The 24,946-nt window shown below is 40.0% G+C and overlaps 1 protein-coding gene and 1 long non-coding RNA gene across 4 annotated transcripts; one reads left to right on the plus strand and one right to left on the minus strand.

Annotated features, from left to right (window-relative positions):
* The first annotated feature begins 860 nt into the window (after positions 1-860).
* On the plus strand, positions 861-11,514 carry LOC133210777 (uncharacterized). 3 transcript variants are annotated; one of them, XR_009725018.1, is made up of 3 exons: positions 861-981; positions 1,538-2,950; positions 11,386-11,514. It is a non-coding gene; the product is annotated as an uncharacterized LOC133210777 (long non-coding RNA). The 3 variants fall into 3 exon arrangements; XR_009725016.1 differs by lacking the exon at positions 11,386-11,514 and adding an exon at positions 3,223-3,322; XR_009725017.1 differs by lacking the exon at positions 11,386-11,514 and adding an exon at positions 3,223-3,322 and having other exon boundaries at positions 2,334-2,950.
* On the minus strand, positions 5,582-24,428 carry LBR (lamin B receptor). The gene is made up of 14 exons (XM_061350474.1): positions 24,321-24,428; positions 19,885-20,065; positions 17,969-18,163; positions 16,594-16,677; positions 15,817-15,994; positions 15,030-15,226; positions 14,198-14,252; positions 12,490-12,684; positions 11,021-11,124; positions 8,624-8,749; positions 8,359-8,527; positions 7,199-7,279; positions 6,978-7,100; positions 5,582-5,818 (listed from the first exon to the last, which is right to left on the minus strand). The coding sequence occupies exons 2-14, from the start codon at positions 20,047-20,049 to the stop codon at positions 5,658-5,660; spliced, it is 1,833 nt and encodes a 610-aa protein (XP_061206458.1). The 5' UTR covers positions 20,050-20,065; positions 24,321-24,428; the 3' UTR covers positions 5,582-5,657.
* Positions 24,429-24,946: the final 518 nt, after the last annotated feature.

The raw sequence follows: 24,946 nt of genomic DNA on the forward strand, positions 1-24,946 counted from the left end.
TGTCTGTTTGTTTCTTAAAGCAGCCAAAACCCTATCTTTTATTTAATCACTGCTATGGCTTGGCTCTAAGGTCAGGGTTATCCCCAGATGCTTTTAAATCCCGCCTAAGCGCATTTGTTAGGTGGAAGTAGCTAAGCCTGTGTAAATTGCAAATCGTATCCCTCATTTAACAAGAGCAGGAACACACACAATTATTTGGAGCTCTGACTTACTGCAGTAGGTAAACACCCTGTTACCTCTGCAGGCTGTGCTGCATATGTGCAGCTGATCCTGACGTCCTCTGAGCTGACAGAGAGGAAGTTTTGCCAGTTATCCATGATCACAGAATCTGCTTTTTCATCCCAGCAGCAGATGTAACTCAGTATTAAAGCCAGTTGAGAACAGTGAGATGATTCTGGGCTCTCATTTCTAACAGCAAACTTAGAACACAACTGTGAAATGCACACTGCAGTTGATCTTCTTTTTAGGGGCTGTTTTCGTAACAGTTTAACCAAACAAAGAAGCAACACTTCTGATTGCAGAAATGCAGGATAAGTTACTTGTCCTTGAACTTTTAACAGAACAAAAATCAATGGTAGTTGAAAATATATTGTTGCTTTTACTATCTTCCCGTATCTTTAGTGGCATCTGGTATTATTTCACATCAAAATCGAATTCCTGTACAGAACTGGCTTGCTCGTAAAAATTAGAATAAACAACCTTTTTTATGTCTGTGTTGTTTCATGGCTAAAGAACCATGAGCGTATACAAATCTCTAGTTTTGCAGCCATACCAATTTGTACTGAGAACTTTCCTCTCTCCATATACATACACATATATATATATATGGGGGGGGGGCCATGCAAGAGGTTCAGTTCCTGAAGCAGGGGACAGCAGACATAGTGGAAGCTTCAGCGCACTGTGAACCATCGTTAAATGAACACCATGACTGATGAAGCCATCAGCCCTGTAGGAACAAGGACTGTTGCAGCGTGTGCTCAGGTACAGTTCCCTTTGTGATCACTCCCAGATCTCATTTCCACAGACACAGCCTCCGTGGCTGTTGAAGACTTTGAACTCCCATTTATTTTGGTGGGAATTGAGCATTTTGAGCCTGGCCAAGTTCCGTTCCCTGAAGGCTGTGACAGATACAAAACAGATACAAAAACATACAGAAATCGCCATATGGTCCCCAGTGTCTTTTGTCTATAGCATTGGTTTGCTTGCAGAGGAGTCCTGGCAAGACTGTAACATCACGAGTAGAGAAGAGCATGAAATAGTTCTGCTTTGGTCCTTTACACCATTCCATTTGAACAGCTTTGCATGAGCATCATTTGTCTCACCAGTAGAAAGGCTTTTCTATTAATAGTTACAGTGCAGGGCTTTTTAAAGCTGTGCTGCCAAAAGCGAATGGTTGGAATTTTAATGTGGCTTCGAGGTTTTTTTCCCCCTTTTCTCCCCTTTCCCAGTTCATTAATTCCCACTTATATTCCTAAGGATGCACCAGGTATTACAGTACTTTTCACAGGAATTCACTTCATCTGAATTTAAGCTTTAGATGGATTCTCTTTCTGGGCAGCTGATGTAACATTTAGAAGTTTCTGCAATTTGAAACAGAAGCAGTAAGGTCCTTGGTCAGGCTGGCTAAACGGGGCAATACATGGCTCCAAGAGGGAATACAAGCACTGTTAAGGAAGAGTCCTGGGAAGCTGGTCCTGGGAGAGTGGACAAGCTCGTGTCTGCACATTCAAATCTCGGGATCAGGAGCCAGGCTGGTCACAGGAATACTTGCTTGTGTAGAGCAAACCAAAGCATTGCAGCTACAGAAATCAGTTTAAATGTAAGTTTCACCCTTGGGGTCTCTGTTAAACGTTTCTCCTGAGCATCTGCAGAGACATTCCTCACAGCTGTTGCATGGACTGACTGAAACCCTCCTGGCACCTGCATATTCCACAAGAAGTATTTTACAAGGGCAGTATTACTGGCTCAGAACACCCCATTTTCAGTTGCAATGCAAAATGACTTGTAACATCTGGCTTCAGTGGCACTAGGGAGGCTTCTGAGGAGCAAGATGGATTGTGCGAATGACAACCACACACACAGAGCAGCTGGAGTACCAATCCCCTTCAGCAACCTCAGTCTTCAAAAAGGTATCCCTGCTCCCATGGTGGGCAGGACCTGCTTTTCTCCTGGTCCTCCACAACGCTGGTAGTGTTTACAGTAGCTCTACAACAGGTAGAACTGATGTTTTAAACTCCTCAGAAAAACCCCAAACCAAACCGAAGGCAGTGCTTTGCTTTTCTGAAATATTACAAACAGAAAAGCACTATCTAAGTATTTTCTTCTAATTTTAGGGAACTTCTACGAGAGAACAGTGTTGGAGGGTTTGGTTATACACAGATGGTGCAAGATGTTCTCCCACCCCACACTGGAGAGGTTTCACATCCTCCTTGGGACAGCTTTCGCTCCACACAAGGCAAGAACTGTGCTTCTGGTGAGGTTTTCATGAGCCATTGTAGATGTAATTTACACAAATGTGTAGCATTACCTCTGGTAAGTAACCTTCTGAGGCAAAATTACCATGAGTGGTCATTTAGTTTGGTGTTAAATTTCCCACAGTCTTGTTTGCGTTAGGTCAGATCAGCACAAAATTGATTTCCTGTGTGGTACCCTTCAGCTCTATCCCACAACTACATGGAATTGTTTCATTTTTGACTTCCAGAAGAAGCTGTGGGGAAAAAATACAGTGTAAAACCAGGCAAACCCAAGTGTTAATTCTGTCTTTTTACAGCTAATTTTAATGGACGAACAAAAGGAGGCAATGGGTGAGCCTTGCCCCCTTAAGACCCAGGGCACCACCACCTCCAGGCATGACAACATCAGTCTATCACATGAGCAAGGATGGAGTCAAGCAGTCACACAAGCAAGGGCCCTGCTGTGCCAGCTCTGACACTGGAAGCTCTCAGACATGGTCAGTGATGAGATCTTCATTTATCTGAAGCCATCATCTTTCCCAGTAAAGGTAAGTTTTTCCTAACATGACAAGCTGCTGTCCACTGAGGTTCCGAGCCAGCTTTCCCTAACCCCTGCCATGCCACCTACTTCTTAGGGCTTTGATTTTCTTCTGTTCAGAGAGATGAGCAAAGTAGCTGTTGGTGGCTCCATAAACTTTTGCATATAGAGAAGCAGAAGGAAAGGAAGAAAACAGAGAATACCTTTTAAATGGAGCCCTCCTTTCATTAGTGCCCAGGCAGGCAAAGAGAAGCACCACAAGCTTCTAGCAGACATTTGTAACATTCAGCCCACAGCCACAGATACAAAAGGAACGTCAGCAAACACGCACCTTTACTTCATCAGGTAAATCTTTTTTAATACCCCACCACAAACTGGAATAAAAAAAAAAGGCACTGGATTTTAAGCAAAAGCTTTATTTCAGTTTATAGACTTGTTTGTAGTAAAAACAATTACTTCAAAATCAAATTCACATAAAACTGAGCATGTAAATATAGGGAAGTTACCATTGGTCAAAATCTGTTTCTGAAAGACAAGGGCTCCGCGTTACATTTCAACAGCCTTGTGTGGCAACAGATGAAACTGGGATGGCAGCAGCACCTCCATCAGTACACTTTGAACCACCAGCTGCAGGCTGGGGCATTTGGATGATTGCTCTGTTGTTTCCCATCAATCCACTGGGCAGCATATCCCAGTTTAATCTGTTACTGCACAGGAGTGACAGCTCCTCTTGTTACAGGCACTGCTATCTTAGACCAGGAATCAAAGTACTTGTCCTAAAACATTTCCCTTACAACACCACCATTACAGATATTTGGAGGCAACTGTCACAATCAAGCTACATTATTTACACTTCAAATGTACAATTCTCCTTAAAAAGATGCCTGTGTACAAAATAGAGGGTTCTTTTATTTAAAAAGATTGTAATAGTTTTCAATTACATCAATGTTTTAAAAGAACTGAAAATGATTGATGAGTAACAGCAACATTCCCATTTATTAGGAACCTTCCTGCAAGCACACAAGTACATGCACTGGAGTTAAGATTCTGCTAAGCTGTTCTGGACGCTTTGTGCTATAAAACCTCCTGTTTGAGGTCTGTGAAAAGCTCTCAGTGTGATGACAATATAAGTTAGTTAATGCAAGATTATTTCAGTGAAATTATTCTACCTGTGAAGTCAATACTGCAAAGGCATCTGATTTACAGCCAGTTAGCCAGAGACCACGGCTAGTAGTAACTAGAACACATACATTAGTTAAAAAGTCAAATATATACAAAAATATATTAGGAAGTGGCTGAGTTTAACCACAGGCTCATGTAAAAAAATGTTGTTTTAAATAGCAATAGCAAAAAATAGCCATTTTCTCTATCCGCAACAGTACAAAAGGCAAAACCTACGTATGAGGTAGCAATGCCAAATTAAAAGGAAAAAAAACCCAACTTTGGATTGAGGAGCACGTCCTATATTTTCATAGCATCTCTTTCAATACAAATATTTCAGTGACCATTTCAATTGGTTTCAGAATTAATGCATTAATTTACAAAACCTTTTTTATTCAATGAGCATATTTTTAAAAAGTACTGGAAATGGATTTAGTTACTGGTATCTCCTGTTCCTAAAAAACCCCAAAGCTATCGCCTTTTCAAATCCAGACGGACTGTACAGCAAAAACATGGAAGCTCTATTATACACACATGGTAAACGCTATGGTACATTAAGACATATACAGAGATCAGAAGCAGCCAACTGTGGTCATTTTGTTCTTTCCTGCACCTTTTGCTACCCTGTGTTCACCACTGGATGCAGGAGTAGGGTTTGCTACTCGCTTCCACAGCTCTGCTCACAGCTGGAACAAGTGTTTGTATCATCCACCTTCAGGAGCCTGAGCCAGCAGCATGGCTTCTCTCTAGGGTCAGGGGTGCTGCCAGGAGTCCCCCTTGGTCTGAAACTGCCTCAAGAACGCAGGGATGGGATGGGATGGTTGTGCCCCTTTACTTCTCCTCCCACTCCCATCCCATCCCTTTGTCCCTCCTGCAGGTACAGGGGTCACCTGAGCCTCCCTGACCAAAAAATCCCATTAATGAAAAGCCAGGATGGGGACAAGCACCCAGCTGAGCTGTGCCAGCTCTGGCCCGCGGCTGCAGGACAGCACTGCCAATAGCACAGGCCCCTTACATGGGTCAAATCCTCTGCTCCCACTTCCACTGACCAAAAGGCCCTGCTGCTCCTTCAGTTCAGGCAACTAAGTCAGACAGCTGAAGTTAGATGGTACAAGCAACAGCAAAAAATGAACTGGATGGAATTTCTGTTATTTACTGTATTAAGAAAATAATATACTTTACATCACAGTGCTTAATTAAATGCAATAAAAAAATGTAAACTCAGGATTCTAGATAAAATTTAACTTGAAAGATAAGGGCTCCAAGACTTTTTAAAATTCACAATTTTGGTAAAAATTGAAGTCACAGACAGTCAGTTCCCATAACTCACATTTTAAGATTACTTGTAAATAGCTGTTGATGCACTCCACTGCTTGGTCACCTTTGTTTGTTTGTTTTTAAAAGCCTAAATAACAAACAGACCAAGTGCAAAGGTAAGAGGTATACTTTTATTTATAAAGAAACTAACTTTAGAAGGAATCTGCAGATCAGGCGTCTGGAGTGCTCTAGTAGATGTAAGGAAATATGCGGTATGGTACACGCTGGCAATACCTTTCCCATGCCAAGCCGTATTTCTGCTTACAGTGATGTTCATCCCGAGCTTCTCGATGAACAAGCAAGCAGATGAAATAGATAACGTAGAAATATGGTAAAATGTGATTAAAACCTGCAGAATAAAGTGAGAAAGTCTCTTTAGGCAGAGCAATGAAATGTTAGCTATTAACATGGACATGGAACTGTTGGAACAAGTCCAGAGGAGGGCCACGAGGATGATCAGGGGACTGAAGCACCTCCCGTATGAAGATAGGATAGCAGCCTTCCAGTATCTGAAGGGGGCCTACGGGGATCCTGGGGAGGGACTCTTCATTAGGGACTGTAGTGATAGGACAAGGGGTAATGGGTTCAAACTTAAACAGGGGAAGTTCAGGTTGGATATAAGGAAAAAGTTCTTTACTGTAAAGGTGGTGAGGCACTGGAATGGGCTGTTCAGGGAAGTTGTGAATGCTCCATCCCTGGCAGTGTTCAAGGCCAGGTTGGACAGAGCCTCGGGTGACATGGTTTAGTGTGAGGTGTTCCTGCCCATGGCAGGGGGGGTTGGAACTAGATGATCTTAAGGTCCTTTCTAACCCTAACTATTCTATTATTCTGTGTACTGAGCTGGTGCCATACTTGTCATAGGCTGAAGCATCTTACAGTTGTAAAGCATCAAAAGCTCAACAGGATAGTGCAAAATGTGACGTATTTACATGCAGATAACGACCCACCAAAAATCCCAGAAAACAATCCTCAAAATTCAGTCTCAGAATTTACCAACTTAACACATGCAAAGTTGGCACATATTTTAAGTTCCCTAGCTCTCAAAACCGGACAAGTAGGTAAACCCCTACAAGCACAGAGCTGACCCATGGAAGCCCCAAGAGGTTTTCTCTATTTTGGCTAGAGATAGTAATTCTATCTTTGCTCAGAGCACACTGCTTGACTTGTGGATGAAAGCCTAGACATGAGCCAGCAGGTATGACAACACTTTAGCAAAGCCGTTAAAAAAATGTAAGGAACAACTTATTAGCAAGCTCCATTGTTACTTGATGATGAAGTGTCAGAAGAGTCAAATCTATAGTGGGAGATGTCAAATCTATAGTTAGATATAAAGGATAAGATGTAAAGGAAAAGAGGTGTTGCATTAAGCTTACACCAGAGAAATTCACCATTCAATTCATTACAGGTTTCAGCATCTCAAATAATTATCACTTTGCATTTCAAACCCACTCAGATGCTAAAACGCACCAGCACTGTTAGCAAACTCCATCGTAGCTTCAGGAACTTACCACAGGGGAGGGACCACGCCAGAGCCATGATGATATCACCAAGATAGTTCGGGTGGCGAACAAAACCCCACCAGCCTGTGACAAGAAGCCCTTTCCCAGTTGCAGTGGGTATAGATTTCAGATCTGTGAATAGAGTATTGTAGTCAATGCAACTGAAATGTGTCTTTAAACACTACAAATAGGCGTTGTGTAGCAATTGAACAAATAAAAAATGCACTCACAGGCCAATTTGGGATCTGCTGGATTCCTTCGGAAACTGTTTTTCTGGGAATTTGCACTACGGAATATGTAATAGCCAATACCTGAAAAGAAACAGTATTTGGCATTTTCAGTATTGCACAGTTTTCTTTCCTTCAGCAGAAGCTCTTGCATGCTCTCTGCCACTCTCATTACACTGAAGCCTTTTCCTTAGGCAAGGTAACTTATATTCTCTGGTTCTCAGAGCTCTAACAAGACAGGAATGCTATCGGAAACCTGTGTTCTATATGCTCTTGCACATTACTCCTAACATTTTGGAGAACCTTTATTTTTACTTCTACTTTTATGTCTGACCTGTAGTTTATTAAGGTAAACTTGGGTTTGAAATTCACATAAGGTGATGTGCTGCAACAACTCTACTAGCAGCCCAGTATTTGCTGCAGTGTCTACTCCACAGACTGACCAACTCTTTACAGTATTAAAATACATGACCACAACGTAATTCAGATAAAGCAAATAAAGAAAAATCCCCTGACAATGCAGAAAGGATGTTGTGCTTCTCAGCAGTGCACATACTAACTTGTATGCCTTCCTATTTTTTCCAGGTGTTTGAATTCTTTGACACTTTTACAAAAGCTTTCTTTAAGGCTTGCTACTTAGATGAAGTGACAAACTGCAATGCCCTACTGGTGGGAATTTAACATCTCCTAAAGGTGCAAGATTGTTTCTCAAAGCATTTGCTAGGTAAAAGGAGATGCTTTCTGTTGACTTGAGTCTGTAATTACGGACATCAGGAAAGGAGATGCAAATTGTTAAACAACAAAAACCTCTTTTACTCTAGGTTCAGTAAAGCATAACTAACATGGTTATTGACTTCCTTTTTAGAAGAGTCACACAGACTGACTCTAAAAGGCATTTCATTCAAAACATCTGAGTCACTTCTGAAACTCCAGATGACATCCATCTAAAGAAGGCCCTCAACAGAGCAACTGGGTGTCTCATTTATACTTCATTAATACAAGTTTATTATATTCTTTGTAGCAAGAGACATGCTTCCACCACCTGTGGTAATGCAGAAAATATGATCACTGCATCTTAGCTAAAACTTCACCTTACAACTCAAAACCAGAAACTCAGTACTACATGGTTACTACCAGTAATAAAAACATTTATTATAACTTACCGTTCAGAATTGTGATTGCAGCAGCAACAGGCCAAGAAATTGCAGTAGGATGACCAACTAAATAGAAGGCCTGCAGACTGTAGACAAATGGAACCCACACCAGATCTCCGAATGCAAGCATGAATCCAAATCCATCATGGGTAATATCCATTGTAGTCAAAACGGCTTCCTAGAAACAAAGAGGAAGGAAATTAGAAAGTACAGGACTTCATTCATGTGATATGATAATTAGAAATGCCAACAGTTCAATATGATTGTCATTTACCTCATTCCAAAGAGCATCCACCACATACAGAAGCTGAAAGCTGTTCACAAGTATCATTGACAGAGACGGCATGCTCTGATTGTGTATCTTCATCTCCGCCAGGAGCATTGCCAAGTTTATAACAACCTAGTTCAGAGAACATTTTATTATAAGTTTTCCTTGGAGAAGACAAGGGTCTTTTCTGTTAGACCTCAGGACATATTAATACAGGTAGTTTTGAGCTATGTTTAGGTCGTAAAAACATAACTTAATTCACAAGCCACAGTTTGCAACTAAATACATTTTTGGAGCTGTATAACCTCAGCACATGAATACTTTCAGAAGGATTTGCATTTCCCATAAACCAAGGAAGCTAAAATGTAGAATTTTTCCTAAATTGCGTAAAAATGGTAATTAAAACTCTGGCAGCATGAAACTGTTTCTAAGTACTTTTTCCTGTTTATGAACACATACTGTATCCTTAATACCAAACATACATATCTATGTGTGTGCATATATATATATGTGTATGCATATCTTTATACAAAAATATTTTTATAGATATAAACATATGTGCATATACTCCATATTGCTATAAACTGTAATAAATATCTATTAATGCATGCCTTAAATATTAAATAATACATACAATTTTATGTTTTTATTTATAAAATTATATTTTAATATAGAAAATGTAATATATTATTAAATGTATTAATATATTATATATTTATATATAATAGATACATAAAATATATTGCAAATACATTATGAATATATAAATTATAATAGCAATACATTTTATATATTAAATAATACATTTTATATTTTCTACATTTTTATTTATAAATATGTATTTAAATATATAAAATTTAACATATATAAATAACATATTATAGAGTCTAATTATGTATTATATATTTATATATCATAAATGTAAAATATATTACATATATATAGAATCATAGAATGGTTAGGGTTGGAAGGGACCTTAAGATCATCAAGCTCCAACCCCCCTGCCATGGGCAGGGACACCTGACACTAAACCATCTTACCCAAGGCTCTGTCCAACCTGCCCTTCCCTGAGCAACATACATCTATACATCTCTACAGAGATTATAGGTAAATATAAAATAAATAGATCATCTATAGATAGAGCTATATAGTATATATTACATTATATACTACAGAGATATAATCTATATTATATACAGATTTTTAGCTATGCTATCTCTATAGACATAATTATATTTTTATAGATCTTTATTATATATAAAGTATATAATATATATTATAGATCTAATGTAAAATAATATACATATCTCTATATACCTATATATAGATATATAATACATAAATATAATTCAATACATTTAATATATTTTGTATTATGTATCTATATAATATGTATCTCTATATATAGCTATATGGATCTATCTCTCTATAGAGATATAGCTATATATAGGTATTTATTTTACATTACATGATATGTCTTTTATATACGTATTGTATTTTATATTTTCATATACATATTTTTATATCTCCATAGAGATATATAAATATCTGTATCTCTATATATACTATATAGTAGTATATATAATATATACTTATATACTATATGTAATAGGTAGTATATATCTACAGACAATAAATATCATACTATCTATATAGATAACGAATATCTCTAGGTATATCTATGTATCTACATATATATAGATACCTATATATATACACCTATATATACACCCATATATAGGTATCTATATACTTAGATATATAAAAATATGTATCTTTATATCTAATATTATACTAGATTGTATGCATTCTAAATTATAAAATTATACCATATATCTCTACATAAAATATGGATATTACTTTATATCAGATGTATTAGCTATATGTAGATAATTGTTATGTAACATATCTAGATCTGTCTAGATATCTAAATATCTGTCTATAGATATTTGTATAATTATAGATATATATCTATAGATATATCCATCTGTGTATATGTATATCTATACATATCTATATATCTGTATTTTATATGTAGACTACATATAGTAAAGAAATATATTGTTCTATATATTATATGCTTATATGCATATACATTTATATATATTTATTATAGATGAAATACACATATATACATGTATTTCAGATGTTATAGATAGAATATATAAGTACATATAGAAAACTTGTGTTTATATAAACATACACACTTATTTGTATTAATATGTTTTGTATTTTACTTATATATGATATACTTATTTTTTATATAATTATTATATGTACTATATACATAAGCATGTGTTATCTACTTTTATATACAATAGATTTTCTTATATATATCTATATATAAATGCCCCATTTGTCTAATATTTAAGTGAATAAAGTAACTAAGATTTACTGACTCACCCAGCCAATTAATCCTGGACGCAGCTCACAGAAGTATTTGAGATCAAAACTGCCAATACGAGGGTTTAATTCATGTCCAGTAAAAAAGTCATAAACAAAATACCCTGCAGGTAACACAGTCTTTGTTAGCAGTATTCTTTTTATCTGTCACTACGCTCCTTATAAAGAAGTTCCTACTTCCTATTACAGTTCTCTCAAACATAAAAATCCTTTAGGTTGGCAAGAAACATGTAAGAGTCTATGCAAAACACAAAGCACAACCCACATGGTTAAGAGGTCCATATATTTTATTTATTAGGAGTAAACACTTTAGAAGTTACTGCAGTCTTATTTCTCCTTGACACTTGTTTCTTCTTTTTTTTCAGCCTTATCCTGAACTACACAACACATTTTCCATGAATGTGGTCTCATGGTATTAAGTAATTCTACTTTTCCTCCTACTTCGGCCCTCTTGTCTGCAAGCAAGAATTCCGTTATCTGTGACATCTAAAGGAATGTCACAGCTGTCATCAGAGATGGACAAGGAAGATCCAGTACCTGGACTTCAAGATATCCTACACCAAATTAACCAACAACAAGCACTTTGCAGAACAGTTATAGAATGCTACTATGCCACTTACAGAGACTAGAACTGCATTTTCAAAGACAAAGCAATTTATGATCACTTATTTCCCTTTACACATGTACAAGCTGCACTGATGAAGGAACTAACGACTTCTGAACACTTCATCTTAATGCACTAAATGGTCTGTCCATGAACTCCCTTTCTTAGCCACCCTATGACCATTTTTAAAAGCAGTCTGTTTAATATTTAATGCCAATCTATCCTTGTCCTAACAAAACCATCTGCATAGAATTGATACTTTCTAAGCAGGCAGTCTCAGGACTGAATCAAAATGTCTTTTGGAAACTCCATTCAGATTTTTTTAAAGGGTACTTTTAAAACCCAAACAGTCAAAACACAGCACTGCACCAGCTACCAAGAAGGAGAAAAAAATGACTGCTGCTGCTAAACCCAGGACACAAGTGCACAGCAAAATTAAGCTTCGTAATTTCAAGTTCTGTACCTGACTTCCCACTGCCAAAACATCTACAGCTTTTGGTTTTCCTTTCCATTCCCTGCTGTTGAAGGCCCATTGGCAGGGGCACTATGAAGCAAACTAGACAAGCCTCAGCCAAATGCTGAAAATAGAAAGGAAGGAACTGTCCTCTCATCTCTAAGGGACTAGAGCAGCCAAAATATTTGTGTGCAAGCTACTCAAAATCATCCAACTACAATCTTAAGTACATTACAGTACCTGAGTGTGCACAAAAACCTGCCATTAAACATGCAGCATGCATTTTATATTAGCTGCAAGTAGATGTCAACAGTAATATAATACTCAGCCCTAGATCTAAGCCTTTCATTTATAAAAATGAAACTGTAGCAAGTAATTGGAAAGAAATGATCCAAAATATTTCTAACTTACCAGAATTTCCACCTGGGGCCAGTTCTTCCTCGGGTGCTTTCAGGGACCGAATGTACAGATAAATGCTCAACACCATCGAAAAAGCTGCAGCTGACACTGCAAACTGCAGGAAGTGATCATACAGGTAATGAAGTTCAAATTGGAAGTATAATAAAGTTGCAATAGCTGCAGCAGTCAAAACAAAAGCATAAAACCCTAAAGGATGTAAACAAAAGACATATTAGTGCAAATAAATCATTCTAGTAGAACCTACCCAGTCCAGGATTCGTACACCTCCCAAGATTTGTTGATAATCCAATGCTGTCTTACACATCCCATGCTCTTCAGGTTCAAATTTCTGGGGTACAGCAATACACTGAAGAGATTCTATCTCAGCCCTGAAATATCCTGTGCTCCTCCTCAAGAGCTAGGATGCAGGGACACTCTTTGAGTGCAACCACGTTTTACAGGGTAAGATCCCATTTCATACTGTAGTGGGAAAATGGATGCTGATACTAGTGCTGGATAATGATAGTAGGTAACTTCAAGAAGAAAATATGGTTATTTTCATGTATGCCTTGATAGTGGTCATTAAAGTTTTCAAATAAATAATCAGGTAAAAACTTGAGCACTAAACTTCTGTAGTGCATTAAATCACAGAGAATGGCATGATGCCCAGATACCAGCAGGCAGTTTTACATGGCCCTCACCTAAGTACTTTCTACAAACCCTTTCACAGGGTCACAATGGTTCAGGTTAGAAGGGATCTCCAGAACTTATTTAGTCCAATGCTCCTACCTGCAGCCCAGGACCATGTCCACATAGCTTTTAAGTATCTCCAAGGATGGAGATACCACAACTTGTCTGGGCAACCTGTGCCAGTGCTCAGTCACCCTCACTGGAAAAACAAGTGTTTCCTGATGTTCACATGGAACCTCTTTGTGCCCATTGCCTCTTGTCCTGCTGCTAGCTGTCTTTCTTTCCTCAAGAAGGCTTTCAAAGTTGCTCTGAGAATTAGCCTTTGAAGCAGCAAGACGATGACCTCTTTTCTTCCCTTTCCCTTCTCCTTTCTTTTTTAAAACACCCACATCACATAGCTTATTTCCTCCCTTTATCAGAATACAGAGAAAAAACCTTGTGGCAGTATGCCCCTACTAAAGACAGAGGTCCAAAATGAACGAAGTTATGAGGCAGCTTTAATATGACTCACCTCCACAGGATGCATTTCACCCTGCATCTATGAGGGCATACACCATCTTTAAGATGGTGTATGACACAATGCTCTACTATAAGAAAACCCACCTCAACCTTTTTAATGAAACACCTGGATTCACTACCACCAGTGTCCTTGAACTGACTAATCAATTAAATAGGTAGTCTGGAATAACAGCAAGGCATCAAAAAACACTTTTCTGTTCAAGCCTGAAAAAGCAGCACTGCTGAAGTATGTTAAACCATACTCTAAACCTAGTGGAGAAACCTGCTTTATTCATAAGAAGTGAAAACAGACCTGAATAAGGACTTAGAACTGTTCTTTGCCAGGCAAGAACATAGTAAATCAATTACAGCACGCTTCTTGTTAGTCTGTAAATTGGAGGCATCCAGGACCATCTAGACATACCTAGCTTGATCACAGAATGTATCTTTCCTCATTTGTGTTTTATGGTACAGAGTATTGCAAATCAGCCAGTGGTATCAACCTTCAGAAGAAGCAATGCAACCTGCTTACCATTTATCCGGTATTGCAGTTTCCTTCCATTTGAAAGAGGCAGGCCTTCTACCACCTAGGAAGAATGAAACAGCATCGTTTCAATAAAGTACTTTCTGAGGACACTGGCAGGGGAGGTTAATCAAGCACATCTCCACCACAAAGAGATTTAATCAAGGTAATCAGCTAGACATTTGCAAATCAGGTACTGCTCTCAAAAGCATAGTCTGCTCTCAAAAGCATAGTCTGCTAGCAAAAGGGTGACAGTTCTTATTTGAAACATTTACATTAAAAAATCTCTTCCTAACCAGTCTCAAGAAAACAGAGCAGCTCCAATCACTGTAAACATGTACAGCAACAGAACAAGATGAGTAAACGATCTATTTATTGTAGTGCTCTTTCAGAACCTGCCAGTGTCCCTCAAGTTACAAAATGAGGGAAATGGAGCATTTGCCTGATATACATATGACCAGAGAGATTAATAGCTTAGTGTAAGAGAAGATTACAGTCCAAAACATTGGACATCACTAAGAAACAGTCTCAAATAGTTTGCCAATTTTAAAGTGAGAAATCTAGAAGAATTTCAGGTTTCTATCAGGCAAATTTTATCCATGCTCTGATTTGAACTCCTTCTGCCTTTTCTGCTGTAAGACTGTGAAATGCACAGCCATTAAACTCCTAAACTGTGCTATTTTAAGCTTACAGAAATCTGCAGTAGCTATATTCTAGCTTAGTATGGCAAACTATTTAATCTGCTTTCAAATTCACTGCATTAAGAACATATCCTACCTTCCAGCCTAACACTAATTAATTATCCATGAAGACCCAACTTCTTTGCTACTGAACAGCTTACCTTTCCAATTGGCAGTAAGTAGAACAGAGCTTGAAGGAAAAACCACAGAAGAAAAACACCAAACGCCCTTGCCTCCCAAAGACTTTCAAGTGCTGGGAGAGGAGGGGGGAAGTTCATAAGACTGGGGTCATCTTGTTTGCACATCAAGAGCAAGTAGAGTACAGTAGCAGGCAGGAAAAATATCAGCATGAAGGTCCCTGTAAAGAAGCATCATGCAGTATGAGAAGATAAACACAGAACATTAACAACAGTTTCAGTCCCAATGATAAATATCAGTATTAACTTTAGTGACAGAGAAGAGGTTGTCATTATCTATTCCTGAAGCAAGACTGCAGCAACCCCCAAGTCATGTAATGGGTCAGAGTCATTGTTCTCACTTTCATATGAGGTCATACAACCAAACCAAAGGATCATGCCCACTACATCCCTTTAAAGCTTTTCAATAGAACTGTATGAAGAGTACTTCACTGCTGAGTTTCACAACTGTAAGGACTTTGCTAGTTACTTCTTAAGTAAGTTTAATTTGGAAATAATTAAATCCCACTGTGCAAGTGGAAGGCTCAAGATCTTCACTGTATTTCAGAAGAGAACCAAGTGTAGTAATGATTCCTGGGTGGCACCAATGCCAGCACAGGCTACTCGAAGCACTGTCACATGAGTGACTCTAGATTCTGCATCCAGGGTACAAACATCGGACAAAGAGTTCTTGACACAACTGTATGGTCAGTCAGCAAGTAAAACCAGAAAAGTACTAGTTTTCAACTCTCAAGACAATCTGCACACATACCAATTCTTCCTCCAAACTCTAGCTCCTTTGTTTTTGATGGTGCTTTCTCAATTACTTTTTTTGTCTCAAAAGTCTTTTTCTCTGAATAGATCTCTTCTTTTTTCTTTTCTTCTTTTCTGGAACGCAAGCTGTACTGTTCAAGCACACGCGCTATTTCCCGGTCTGGTTTCAACTTTTGCTGTTAATGAATAAAAATAATTCACTAAAAAAGATTCCCAGTGGTATTACCTACTGTACTCCAGTGTTTTATATTTAAGAGGACATTATTCACTACAAAACGTACCTCGCTCCTATACAATACTTAAGTTTATACATTTATATGAAGAGACTGCTAAAACCAGTTTCACTGTGATCACTTAGGCCACGACTATGTATCAGTGGCAGTTCCAATAGAGGCATCCATCTCCATCCTCCTCCTCCTCCTCTCCTTTCTACTCTAAGTCTGGGCATTAGCTAACAATCGGAATGGGCTTGGCTTAGAAAAAAAAAAACACATAAATTAATAAATCACTTTCTAAGGCCAAACATTCATACTGGAGAAGCATGGCAATGAACACAAGTAATCACTGAGGGTTTAACAGAAACGCAAATCCAGTACTCTGACAACTTCATCCCCCTCTCCCCTGAACTCACTTGGCTGGACAGTAAACTTACGTGACCTCTAAGTTTTACATTGCGTTCTAGTTCTCCTTGATGAATGTATGTCCCTTTTCTAAGGGCTTCCAAGAGAGCTGTTAGAATGTGACACCAGACTAAGGGTAAATACAATGTTCATACCTCTGAGGTTACGAAGGATGTGTCATTTCTTTCTGTACTCTCGGGTTCACCATTGTACCTTCTGGTGTTGTTCTCACTTGGTTTCTGGTTACAAGAAAAAACACAGTTTTAGCTTTCTGAAAATAACAGCTGCATTAAGTATACAATGAATAATTAAGAACAGTAACTATCTGGTTATCTTTCTACTGCCACTACTCCAGTTTTCTCCACAGGAAAACAAGTGGCTTCAACATCTGCAGTATGGACAGTTTCAGCTCCCAAACAAGGGAGGAAAAATCATTTCAGTAAAGAAAATGGTTAATTTTTTCTTCTTTCCCCTTATTAACAGTGGCACTACAACAGAACGCAGCTTCTGTGTTATTTTTGACTCAGCATTAGGGACTGTCCAATACAAAATAACAATGCTATTAGGAACGCAGAGGCAATTTCAGTGTCCCATGTATGACACTGCTTTGCGGGACTGAAAGTTTGCTTTCCCATTAAGTTCAGAAGCCAGGAGAAAACCACCGAAGATATTTTGCCATTTTTGTCCAAAGTAAAGTGTATCTGCTGGCTTCAAGCAAGCATATGGTCCACAAGCTATGCACTGGGTCACACAACCCAAAGGAGATCATTGCAGAACCAAAACCACAAGAGTTTCAGTGTCAAAGAATGTTTTGGTAGTAGCAATTTACTAAATTAAACCTATCTATTTATTTTAGATAGTCTGGTCTAGTGTACTTGAAACTTAACTAAAACATATCTGTTTTCAGTAGGCCAGCAGAAGGCATTTACAGTTCAAGGGACTGTGCCTCAGACAAGTACCCCTTGAAGCTATCTCTCAAGGGCACAAGAGGCAGAAGAAATGTCTCTTAATAGAGAAACATCAACACTGCTATTCTGCATTTACAGAACACCAGAACCTTCACAAAAAAGACCAAGAACAAACCTGGCAAATTTCAACTGAAAAAAAGTAATAGCAATATATGATAAACTTCCAAATCCTTACAGGACAGTTTTTATAATAAAAACAGTTGTGCAATATTATCAGTCAGCAAGGCCATATATATATATATATATTTTACATTTGAATGCTGCAGTTTTCCCACAGAAGCCTCACATGAACTGTGTATGAAACCAGAACTCATTTTATTTCAAATTCTAATACTTACTATGCATTGATCAATACATCTTAAAAGGAGGCTAACTTCTTTAGCCCTGTTCCGTAAGTGGGAGCATACAGCATATGCTAACAATGACTTCAGTATTACCTACAGCTGGCTTTTACAATAATAAACCCAGCTTGCATAACATAAATCTTTCAAATAGCAAAAGTTTGTTTTAAAATAATCCAACACACACATCCCTCCCCCCCCCAAAGAACAAACCAACCAACCAATGCCAGTGGAGCCAAGCTGGTTTCCGAAACGGTTTTCTTTTTGTCATCTTTATGTTCTCTGCTTTGGGAAGAAGAACGACGTCTGCCTTTTACTGGCCGACCAGGAGATCTAGATCTAGATCTGCTAGAACTTCTTCTGGAGGGAGAACTTGAAGAGGACTGGCTCTTCCTGTGCCTGAATGCTGACTGGGACTAAAAGAAAGAGGGGAAGAAAGCAAAATCTTATCTTAGATGTTTCAAAGAACAATTTTAGAAACTTGGTTTGTTTTCCTGATAAGGACTCTGGCACACAGCTCTACAGAACTGTCTCTTATCTCCTTTACAGGTGCTGTGCAAAGGCTGTTAAGAGCCACTACAGCATACTCCTTCTGTTGGTAACCACAATCCTATCTCAACTCCAACTGCAGACAATTACTGTCAAAGCTACAGAAATCAGCATATGGATGTAAGCTATCTGCATGAGCATTAAGCTCTTAAGTGTACTACCCTCTTAATCTTTTCCCCAGGTAAATGAATTGATGTTTGTAGTTGTTGCTCAGTAATGTTTACTCTGACCAAGGACTTCCTGAGCCTCATGCTCTGCAAGGGAGGAAGGGAAGCCGGGAGGGAAGCAGAGACAGGACACCTGACCCAAACTGACCAAAGAGGTATTCAATACCACAGCACGTCATGCCCAGGAGAGGGGGGGGCGTGGAGGCGTGGTTGTGAGAGAGAGACTGCATGGCTGGACTTAAACCACAACAAACAGTTATCATTTCAGTTACTTAGGTTGATTAATACATTTGGCATACCAAGATGCAACAATCTGTTTAAGGCAACATAGCTGAAATCAACACTAAAAAAAACCCTAAGTCAGCTAAATCACTAAATTAGAAGTGATAACTGATTTCTTAAACATTTTTCACAAAAAGCGTTGGTTTACGTCTCTGTGAAGTCTACAATGCTAATTTTCCCATGTAAATTTTCCACAACTTCTATAAGGCAGAAATGTTTTTTATAACAAAGAAAGGCATTTTCTCAGCTGGAGTTGAAAGTAAACAAGTTAGAGCAGTGAAGATGGCTGTCTACCTTGTGGCAGAAACCATCTAGTCCGAAAGAAAAGGCCAGTTACAGGGCAGGTACACTGCCACCGAAGTGAAACTATCTCTCACATAAAGACACACAAGTTGGTTTTGAACTTCTGCAGGCTTTGGAACGGGCCTTAAAAATCAACTACAGCAAACATTCAAATAGCTTTTTGTCTCCTGCATGATCACATTTTGAACTGAAATGAAACTTGCACAGAGTTGTAAAGGCTTTTATTAGTAACAAAAAATGAAATAATGAAGATACATAGTGAGAAAAGGACATACATATGACATGACCCTTTCTCAAAGATTCCAAATTGTCACAAATAGAGCAGTTAGCAAAACTTTTGGGGTCCTAAACAGTACAAACTATTCACAGATGTTTTAAGTATGCACCTAAAGAGCATATGCTATTTATATTTACATTGAACCTTGACTACACGCTTGCATTTGGTTTTCGGTTTTGTTATTTGTAAGTGGAAAAAGGTCAAACGAGTAGCACCTTCTGATTACTGGCTTTAGAAGTGACCCAAAACCAATTTCTCACCCACAATCATGCTATAGAGCTCCTGAAGGATTTGACTTGTTTTTTTCCCCACATATTTCACTGTTTGTTCATCGTAAAGAAAACAATCATTCTTCTTTAAACATGGGTCAACATTCTGGACTTCTACTTTAAATGTCACGTAGGAAAAAGCTATTATTTAGCACCAATTCCCTGAAGACATGGTTAATGAAAACTTGCAAAGGGAATGTCCAATTATAAGTTGTATTTTATCTACATCACCAAAAAATCAATATAATTTTATGTTATAAACACTGGTAATTATATAAACATGTACTTACTCTTATATCATTTTCCTTCAATGCAAGTTCAGTCCCATCTTTGTACTTCACAGTATAAAGATGAGAAACATCATCATAACTAGTCACTTGTACTTCATAGTACAGGACACTTCCTGGCCAACGGCCCATCACCACCTCACCATCCGCAAACTTCCGGTTTGGCATTTTCCAAAAGGAACCCCTAGAAAAGAAGTAAATCAATACATATGACAGCTAAACTTCAGTTGTTACGAAAGAAACGTTCAGATGTATTAAATGTACATATCTAGACCAGTATTCAACTGTGAATCAACAATCTCCATCAGAGCCCATCAAAAGCAGGCAAAATGTGTATTTGACCACAATTACAAATGCAGTTACATGATCTAGAAGGGAAAAAGTAAACGGGATGATACCTAAGTATCCTCTAATCCGGTTTTCCTGTGGTTCTAAAAAAAATGACTGAAAGGATTTCCAAATGTTAAGATAAGAAGAACCCAATCTATTCAATACACGCAGCCACATTACATACTTTCTGCCATTTATTATGTCAAACACTCAAAAGTTGGAGAACACCAGAATTTGGGCTCCTGTATGGGTTGAATGCTTCCTCTTTTCCACCTATTCAGCACAAAGCATGTAATGCTTTTTGCAGAGGCCTGTAGCAAACTAAAGTAGAGCACACCAAAGCAATCACACAATATCCTGAGAAAGCAAATTCCATGCCTCTATCTGCATCATAAGGTTTTACCCGATATTAGTAAAACATGGTTTAAGTAACTACCACCCTTGGTCCACCATACCAGGCTGCTGGGAAAACCACAACTGCATCTTCACATTTGGAGACAGAACTTCAGAGAAGTCCTGTATAACTCTTTGAAAAGTGCCTTGGTATATGTCATTGCCTTCTGAAAACAGGTATCCATAGAAGAAAAGCTTGAACTTCTGTGACTCAAGTCTCAACACAAAGTGAGGCTATCTTCAAAGACTAAGGTAAAATACATACTAATTTACATACTATCACCATCTGAATGATAAAGATGGCGGGAGAGGAAAAGGGAAAGAGAGAGGGAAGAGAATGACACCAAACAACCCAGCAAATAAGCATTTTAACTTGTTCGCTATAAATACGAAGCCACAAAATCAGGTGAAACCAAACATTTAACTAGGTGCTCATTCATTACACATTAACTAACCTGCAGTGAAAAGTTAAGATTCTTTGGCAAGAAAGGAAAATACTGTTACTGTCCAATCCCAGACCTTGAGAACACACTGGGGGATGGGGCTGAGTGAGGCTTTTCACCAATAAACTTTCACTCTGGCATTTCCTGAAGCTGCTGCTGCTGTTTCATTTTGCACCTGTGTAGCTCTCAAAGTCAAAGAGAAACCAAAACCTTGGCAAAATCCCCTCATGTGGATTTTACTGGTAATATTCCTAATTGCTTTGAAACAGAAACATCTGGCCATCTCTGCTGCGTAACATTTGAAGGAGCATTCCACTGATACTTGCCAGTTAGAAAAGTTAACAAGAGTTCTAGTTTATACTCGTAGGCACAAGCTCTTCCAGCTCAACTGTCTTCTACCTTTGTTTCTCCTTTCTGCACTCCCACTCCTCTGATTTATCCCGGTCAGTTTAACCCACTTAAAGTCATAGCCTTGTTTCTTCTGACTCCAAGACATACAACTTCCATTATTTTCATTTCAAAGTCTTCTCCATGCTCTCTTCACCCCCCTTTAATTCCCGGGCCGGGGGTGCCCTGCCTTTTCTGCCCTTGTTCACATAAAAAAAAAAAAGGTTCCTTTTCGCCACCTCTGGGCTCAAGTCCTGATCCCAATCCCCATCTGTCTCCTTGTCCATTTTTCTGACCCCAAAGATAGTTCTTTAAGAGACTCATGTCTACTAATGCTCTTTCCCCAGTCACTCGCACAGTTCCAACTTCTTCCTCATCTCCCGTAAGTAGTCTTAAACACTGCTCCTTCACCAAGTCCAGCCATCACTTTCAGCATATGCAAGAACCTCATCTGACTTCATTTCCCCTTTGCTGCTGTACTTACAGAATCCCAGAATAGTTAGGGTTGGAAAGGACCTTAACATCATCTAGTTCCAACCCTACACTCTAGCCAACTGTTTCTTTCTCCTGACCTGGAACACCTCAGGCATCATGTGTAAAGTCAAAAGCCTCACCAGGACAAAGCTGCCAGATCCTGGGACAAAGTGGTGAAAACCAGAATCTTTGGAGTTTAAGTCCTTTTTGAAAAGGGAAACACTTTTTCACAAAGTTGTTACTAAGGACACGTAAATTCATGGTTTTTACTTAAAACAGCCACTTCAAAATTTCATGGGATAAGAAAATGCAATTCTCTGCCAAACTTGAAAACCTGGACATTTGCACACAAATGTGAAATCAGCCCAAGGATAACCTGATGATTCAGTTCTTCTTGAAGGCAGAAAAACCTCCCCTTCCTCCAACCTCATTCTCAAAAGGAGCTGAAGGCAGTTTTAAGTTGGAAAGCATGAATGAAGGACCCAAAGCTAAATCACATCATGTAAGACAGCCTGAGGTAGATACCAATGATATGAAAGTCCAGAATAATAAATGAATTTAAGGAAGTGGAAATACTAGAATGTGATTCAAAGTCATGAACAATCTTGCTAGTTGAAAGACCTATTTATTTTTTTTCTTGAAATTTAATAAGGACTTCAATCAGTAAACACTAAAAAAGGCAACTATCACTTCTTAACCTACCAAGAATTACCACTTTGTTCTGCACCCCTGTGAGGCACTCCTCATTCCCTAAATCCCACTTCAAAAGACTACACCTTTAAGGCAGCCTTAATCTGTTCAGATAACAAAACCCATTACTGGCATCAAGAAAAATAAAGATCTTTTCTAAACTGTGCCTTTTTAATTACATTTTTCATTTATTCGCTTTCAAGCCCTGATAATTTTCTGGGTCTCAGCTGGCACCAGCCCAATGTTCACAGTTCCCATACACAAACTTTTTAATGTGCAGGGCTTCATAATTCATATCCAAACAACCTCGAAAGAAAATTGTTTCAACCAACAAACTCTGTACTGTACAGACACATGATTACAAGTATATTCACTTACTCCCAAGTTGAAATCTGTGTTTTCTGCACCATTATGACTTCCCTTTAGGAAATCTAAGGAAATAGATCAACAGGATTTTGGATCCAATACCAAGCCAACCTATTTAACTCAAAGCTCCCTGGAGCTTAAAAGTTGGTCAAGAAAAATGTTACCGCTCACTCAACCAAGAGCAAAACGATTAAAGAGAATGGAAGAGAAACATATTGCCACATACATTCATTTCTGGTCTTTCATAATGACCTTCTCACTAGGTATGTGGAAAGACATTTCACTTCTGTCAAGAAAGTAAGAAGAAAAAGACTGCTAGCTTGTAGTCACTAGATCACACCACATCATCACAAGTTTTAAGAAGAAACAAAGACACTGAAGTTTCCCCCTCTTGGAAGAGCAAAGTTCGTCAATAACCAGTAATTCTACTTTCCAATTCTGACATCCCCCCCACTGGTAGATACAAACTTGTGTGTGTCAGAGAAGGGAGCCAGCTGAAGGCAAGAAAAGAAATGCAGTAAACCAAAGGAAACATTGGCAATCAAGGCTCACAAGACAAAACTGCCTATACCGAAAGTTAATATTCAATTCACCAGTATAATGAATTCCCTAGGAGACTGGGCTGTGCAGGACCTTTTCAGGATTACCATTCCACATTTCTAGCTCCACCACTATAATGGTGGAGACATCTACCACTGTTCCAAGCTTGGCTCGGCTCAAGAGCCGAATTAGCCTCACCACTAAGCACCAGCACAAACGTAGCCCAAGGTAAAACTCTGCCAATCCTCAGACAGTGAAAAGAGATTTTCCCCTCTAAAAAGGGCCTTTCAGCAGGAGCACCGAGAGCGGACGCGGCGCCCCAGGAACCTGAACTCCCCACACGGGGCCACGGCGGTGTTGACAGGAAAGGACACACGTGCAGAGAGGGGGGAGGCCCGCCTCCCAGCCCCGCCCCGCCCGCGCTCCCGACCCAGGCCTGGCGCGGAGCCTCGGTCGTTGGGGAAGGGAGGGGCCGCGTTGGGCCAGGCCAGGCCAGGCCTAGCCGTGCCGTGCCGCCCCTCTCCACGGCGCACCCTTGCCTCACCAGCAGGCCGCGGCCTTCCCCCACGCCAGGCCCGGCGCCACTGCAAAGGAGAACGGCGGGGTCCCGAACAAAGCGGGGAGACAAACCCCGCTACCCCCAGGTCCCCAGCGGACGGGCTCGCCCGCCCACCCTCCGGGAGAGAGGCCGCGGCCCGGCGCCCGCGCGTGGGGGCGGAGAGAGGCTGCGGCGGCGCCTGGCCGCAGCGCTTCCCCCCGAGAAAGCCGCGGATAGAGGGTGGGTCCCGGCCTGCCCCGGTGCCGCCATCCCCTTACCTGGCGCCCGCCCGCACCGGGCAGGGCAGGAACCGCTTCTACGGAGCAGCGGCAGCCGGGCGCTCACTCTCCACCGAGGGGACCAACCGCCCTGAGCAACGGTTACGGAAACACAACGGTCCGCCCCCTCGCCCCGCCTCTTCCCGCCCGCCAACCGCTCCTACTGGCCATGACGTGCCGTTTGAATGGTGGGTGGCCGCACGCTATTGGCTGCCGCCCGATGGCGCGGTCCTCCCGCCCGTGGCGTGCCGGTTGTCCGCCCCGGTGAGGCGGTGAGCGGGGAGGCCTGGCCCTCTGGCGGTGGCGAGGGCAGCGATAACGGGTGCGGGTGGAGGGGAGGGGAGGGACGGCGGGAGGAAAGATCGCGGTCGCCATCACGGCGGCTGGGACCGCCCCAGGCCGCCTGCGCCGCACAGGCCCCGCCGCGGGGCGGTAAACAGAAAGGGGGCTGTGCCATACGGAGTGGTCGCGGTGTTGCCGCTTCAAGCGCTGGTTCAGGCGGCGAAGAATGGGAGTGCTCCTGCACTGACTGTACAACTGGGGCAGCTCCAGCACGCAGCGAGGCTGCACTGTGGTAAAATACTCGCTCTGTCCGCAAGAGAAATACAAAAGACGGAAAAAAATAA

The sequence above is a fragment of the Neopsephotus bourkii genome, unplaced genomic scaffold, assembly GCF_033783945.1.
Source record: "Neopsephotus bourkii isolate Nb327-2 ecotype Australia unplaced genomic scaffold, CSIRO-AGI_Nbou_v1 NB_518, whole genome shotgun sequence".
In the NCBI taxonomy this organism is placed as follows: domain Eukaryota; kingdom Metazoa; phylum Chordata; class Aves; order Psittaciformes; family Psittacidae; genus Neopsephotus; species Neopsephotus bourkii.